Source organism: Cynoglossus semilaevis, chromosome 2 (assembly GCF_000523025.1).
Source record: "Cynoglossus semilaevis isolate Cse_v1.0 chromosome 2, Cse_v1.0, whole genome shotgun sequence".
NCBI lineage: Eukaryota > Metazoa > Chordata > Actinopteri > Pleuronectiformes > Cynoglossidae > Cynoglossus > Cynoglossus semilaevis.
In genome coordinates, this window is record NC_024308.1 from 372020 (window position 1) to 377560 (window position 5541).

A 5541-nucleotide genomic window follows, 5' to 3' on the forward strand; every position below is an offset into this window, starting at 1 on the left:
CTGTGGACACTGTCCAATCACACTGTGGACACTGTGGACCTGGCCGTGTCCTTTGTCCCAGTGACAGTATCACATGTCAGAACACATGTCTGTATCACCGCAGCAACTGCACTGTGATCCTCCATCTCTGCTGGATAAGGACCCCTGCTGGCCTACAGAGGAACTGCAGTGGTCCAGGATCACAGACTCTACACAGCTCTAACTCTGTCATCCTAGTGGTGGAGAGCAGCAACTGCAGCTGTTCCTTTAACAACCGTTGTCTTGAACATAAGTCAATTAGCTTTTAAAAGTCTTGACTGCGCCACCTGTTGACCAGATGGAGCACAGCAGAGAGATGTGGAACCTATTTATCAGTTTATAGAAAAAATTAAATGAAGATGGACATCACTGACCCCAACCACAGGAGGCAGACGTCTACACTGTGGGTCTACACAGACATTGAGGCAAAAATGTTTCCACAGCCAAAAGCTCAGAGTCAGTCAGAAATATTATGTTGTCAAAACACAGACTGACAAAGAATGGGCTTCAACATGAATTTATTTACACGTGTATTTTATTGGTTCCATTATTTAAAGACTGCATCGACGTTCTAACCAAAATGACTTCATCTTGTTATAGTTTCTCTACAGTGAGGAACAAAATGTTCTGATTCTGTTTGGATCTGTGGTGAAGAGGAATATCTGACCAGTCAACCACGTCTTCATCTTAAACTGTTTTGATCAACAGGAAAAAAAAAATCAAATCAAATAGGAAAACCATACTTACCTTGAAAATTAAAAACAAAACACAGACATATTAAAACAGGCTGGAGCCACTGCTACATCTGTGACATATATTTTAGTCATTGTTGGAGAAAGAGTGGCTTAAAATAATGACAACCATCATTTAAGAACAATCAAGATATTTTTTGGAGTGGGGCCGGGGGGGGGGCAGAGTTAAAGACTGACTACAGACTGTGTGGTCTTCAGTCTGATTTGACTGCAGGGTTCAGTCATCACCTGTAGAAACACCAGGGTCTCACATGTGATGACCTCAGGATCATGTTGATGCACTTTTCTTTGAAAGGAAATAAAACTTTAGAGAGATGTCTGCCCAAATCATTAGTACGATCAAACGTTTGTTTGTTTGTTTGTTTGTCTTAAAGTGCACCTGCACTCATTTCCTTTTAGTTGTTTGATAGGTGAAACAAAGTCATGTCTTTTTTGAACTGGAGCCAGAGTTGGAGGATCCAGACGAATGTCCACGGCGCCTGAAATCACACAAACATCAGGGGAAGAAGAACACGGTCAGTGGGCACAAACACTGACAGAAAGTTTAAAAACACTCAATATTACTCTCACGACAAAAGAAGACTACAAACATGGCAGGAGTGACAATAGTTTGGTCAAACTGGAGCTGGGCTACACGAGGCCTCAGGTGAACTGACACTAACAGAAGTTACATTAAATCAGTGCGATTGTGGTGTTTCCACAGCAACCCAAACCTTTCGGACGAACGAGATCGAGAACGCCTCCGTTTTCTCCCTCCAGATGAAGACCTGGAGCGGCTGCGTTTCTGTGCCCTCTCAGGTGAGGAGGAAGGTGAGCGGGACCTCTTCGGTGGATTTGAGTCCTTCCCAGACCTGGAGCTGGATCTTTTGGAGGAATAAACCAAGTACTGAGGTCAGTGAGGTCCGAGCACCAAATTCAACAGGATTTGTCAAGCCTTTCTGAACAGGAGCAATGACTCACACCAAGGATATTCAATTATACAGTCAGAATTTTCCAACCAAGACATTCAACTGAGCTGAACATTTTCCACTGGGAAAACATGGCCCCAGTATGGGAACACGTTTAAAACATACGTTTTCAGAAGCCCAACAAATTCATTTAAATGAACGACTTCCATTGATTTTCCATTGACTTTACAGATGTGCTGGACAGTAATCTGCTAACAGAGACACAGCGATCTGACACAACCGTCTTTGGTCCTGGTCGACTGTGACTTGAGTCAGCGTTTGTCCAGACGTGCTGCTGCAGCAGCAGTCGACAGATTATACAGACCTACTGCTCAAACTCTGTCAGAAAGTTGGGTGAACATCTTTATTTATTCCCTCATTCCAGTCAACAAGTCATTTCAGAGTAAATTAAACTGAAGAACAATTTTTTCTGCATTTGTCGTCAACAGATGGAAACTGGAATCAACCAAAAAATTGAATTGTTACTGGTGCATCTCCGACTTCTAAAATATATTTTTTGTTGATAATATCCAACACTAGATTGGAGAGACTGAACCCCGTGTGACGTACGGACAACTATAATAAACTGACAAACGGCTCAACAGTACATTCCCATACATACACCCTCCTGGGGAGAGAGTGCACGTGACCTCATTCACCTGGAGCGGGACCTCGAGCGAGATCCAGACCCGGAAGCAGATGAGCTTCTAGAGTGGGACCTGAAAGACAGAACACATTCTTTCCAATATTTTTCAAAGAAAATCTAAAGAAAACTACTCATGATGTTGGTGCACATTTACAACAGAGTTGTTTTCATAAGTAAACGGTAGAAAAAAAAGGTCATTTCTGAGCCAAGTTTTACATTAGACTCCAGTGATGAACATGAGATGGACAGAAAATATTTTTTCAGCATAAATAATTACATTATCTTAAAAAAGGTTAAGTCTACGACAAACAGAATCTAAATATAGACTAGCTGTGCAGGTGGGGGTTGGAAAGAGGGAAACAGATCAGCAGACAGCACATTTATTTTCCATGTTGATCAGTGAATCAGATGAAGGATTGATACTGACATTTTGCCCGTAGTTACCCTGGACCTGTACCCTTTTACCTGGACCTAGACCGTGAGCTGGAGCTGGAAGAACGGGAAGACGAGCGGGACGATCCTGAGGCGCTGTCCTTTTTCTTGGCTGGTTTGTCGTCTTCATCACTGGCGTCCAGGTCATATTTAGAAAGATCTCCGTCGTCTTCATCCTCATCATCATCCTGACAAAAATAAAAGTGACATTTTATTTGGGCTAATTACACATAAAAGAGCAGAACCTCCATTGAAAACTCACATCCAACTTGTACTTGGACAGATCGCCCTCTTCTTCATCGTCGTCTTCATCATCCGGTTCCTCCTCCTTAGGTTTTTCCACCTCTTTTTTCTCACTTTTAGAGGAGGGCGTGCTGTTGCTGCTCTTACCTCGAAACTTTTTCTTTTTTCTTCCAAACTGTAGAGATCAGAGAAGAACACGAGATCGTAACCTCCTCAGAGCTGCCGTTTGTTTTGCAGCAGAAACGTTGTCAGCTGTAGCTGGTACCTCATCGTATTCACCGTCTGATTCCTCCCGTTCAATGTATTCCACGTTTTCCCTTTCGTTGAACCCTCCACCATAGCCTGTGAGTGCACAGGTAGTTAATATTGATAATATTAGAAGAAAAACAAATGCACACGGAACAAATGTTTGAGTGGTTCTGTTACATTACCTGTTCTTTCTTCAAGCTTGGCATATTTAGGTGTGTTACACATGTTGCACTCAGACCGTCTGGCCCAGTTCACGTTACCACATCTTTAAACAATGAAAAGGGGGGGGGGTACTTATTGTAAAGGATTTAATTAATACTGATCAAACCCTTCAGGGTTGTGAAGAAGGTTCGTTTGTCGAGAGAACACACTTCAGTTGAATTAGTAACGGACACTTACGTTTTGCATTGCCAATCATTAGCACTGAAAAGTCCGCGACTCTTCTCAGCCAGGGTTTTCCCGATCTCTGTTCCCCCAGCCTTCATCATCTTTGCCTCCGTGGTTTTCTCTGTAGAATCAGAGCAGTTGTTGTACCATACAGAAGATCTGATTATGAACAACACAGAGTTCAGTGAAGGCCTCACCTCTGCCACATCTGTTACAACTTGTTCTTCTGGCAAAGTTCACATTCCCACATCTGCAAACAGATGAAATATATAAAGTTTGTTACACGTTCAGTTAGCCGTACATCACAAAGTCTGAGCGCAAAAGAATCAAAGAGTGGAGGGATTTTTAATTTATTTTATAGAAATATAGGTCAAGGCACAAAATAATTTAAAAAATGTTTTGGTCCACATACAGGGTTTATGTTTTTAACCCTTTTTCTAACACGTAAATCTAGATTGAGATGAGAATTTAATTTACTCCAAAACTGGACATTATTCATGTAAATGTAACAATTTTGACCAAGTTTGTGTGGTGCATCTTTTGGGTAAATAATGGCCGACTCCATGATACAAGACTGGAGGAAATAAACAAAATAAAATGTAACATATGTTAGTAAAATTAGCTTTGATCAATTAAATAATTATCAATTTTCTTTCACAGAAAACACAAAAGGGGAATAAACGTATGTAAACAAACATATTTAAAGTCTATTAAGTCTAGTATTATTAAGGATCATTGTTTGTTGATTTCGTTTATTTTTTAAAAACATTCCAAAACAACTTCTTTGACTGTTTCTGTATATGATATCGTATTTTATCTAAAAAAACCACAGTGAAATTCAAAACATAATTGGCAATAAATGTGATGTGAATTGACAGAAACATTGTAAAATTCCGTTTCAGGCCACGAAGCCACGCTGTGTCGGTGCAGTTTCAGCCCTGACGCCTTGTTGTGTCAGGCCTGAACTCGCTCCACTGCACCTGGCGTGTCTGTCACCGACGACACTTAATGCGGTTCAGTGCAACACGACACGGATGTTTTTGGCAACAACTGGACAACTTGGACTCAAAGATGTAACAGACACCAACAACAGTGGGTTCCAACGCCCATGGCATCCACACCAAGCTAACAACACCTAGCTTCGAAAGTCGCGGCTCTTTAACTACAATTAAGGACATAAAATAAACTTAACACGACAGAGTTACAGGCATATTCTGCAATTCTTAAAATTCACCGCAAAAGAGCAAAAATATCGCACAGATATAGCGAGCAGCTGGATATCTAGAGCTAGCTTGCAACAAGAGATGCTAAAAGGCCGGAGCTAACTAGCATTAGCACGTCTAGCTAACTCAACGAACGGTTATTGTTCCAAAAAGCCACAGAAATATCAATGTTCGTCATGTCAGGGCTCTTACTTTTTATCAGGACAAATCCAGTCCCCGTCGCTAACACGAAAACTTTTCCCCGACATAGTAGTGACTGCTCAGAGGAATAACGCACTGGTAATTATGTGCTCACTGCGTTCACATGTAGCGAGCTTTCAGCAAACTAGCAGCGCCAAACTAGCGAAGCTAAGTGCCACACCACCTCGGTCCCCCTCCTCCTCCTCCTCCTCCGCTGTCGCCGCTGCTGCTGCTGCTGCCTTCAGGTGCTTTAGGACATTCTGTCCGACTTCAGTCTCCGGTGCTCGGAAAGTTAAATGTCGACTGTTAGATACAGATAATTAAAGTGAACTTTGTCTGTCAAATACAAATGAGGGCAAATCAACCACGACTGTATTCGCCCACAATATAAAGACGCTTTTGGAAAAATAACGTTCACTTTCCCCCGAGAGCACCCAAATACAACACGCTGAGAGGAAAAACTG

The 5541-nt window shown here is 41.9% G+C and overlaps 1 protein-coding gene across 1 annotated transcript; it reads right to left on the reverse strand.

The window, feature by feature from the left end:
- Positions 1 to 519: 519 nt before the first annotated feature.
- On the reverse strand, positions 520 to 5265 carry zranb2 (zinc finger, RAN-binding domain containing 2). Its single transcript, XM_008328984.3, has 10 exons — positions 5090 to 5265; positions 3872 to 3924; positions 3687 to 3795; positions 3470 to 3552; positions 3304 to 3380; positions 3058 to 3213; positions 2829 to 2983; positions 2377 to 2436; positions 1484 to 1633; positions 520 to 1249 (listed from the first exon to the last, which is right to left on the reverse strand). Exons 1-10 carry the CDS (start codon positions 5143 to 5145, stop codon positions 1192 to 1194), a joined length of 957 nt encoding a protein of 318 aa, XP_008327206.1. The 5' UTR covers positions 5146 to 5265; the 3' UTR covers positions 520 to 1191.
- Positions 5266 to 5541: the final 276 nt, after the last annotated feature.

Excerpts from the sequence above, each read along its gene's own strand:
- zranb2 (XM_008328984.3), bottom strand. The coding sequence starts at position 5,145 with ATGTCGGGGAAAAGTTTTCGTGTTAGCGACGGGGACTGGATTTGTCCT. Across the intron at positions 3,381-3,469 it reads CAAGCTTGAAGAAAGAACAG|GCTATGGTGGAGGGTTCAAC; the intron begins GTAATGTAACAG and ends GTGCACTCACAG. Across the intron at positions 1,250-1,483 it reads CGATCTCGTTCGTCCGAAAG|GCGCCGTGGACATTCGTCTG; the intron begins GTTTGGGTTGCT and ends GTGTGATTTCAG.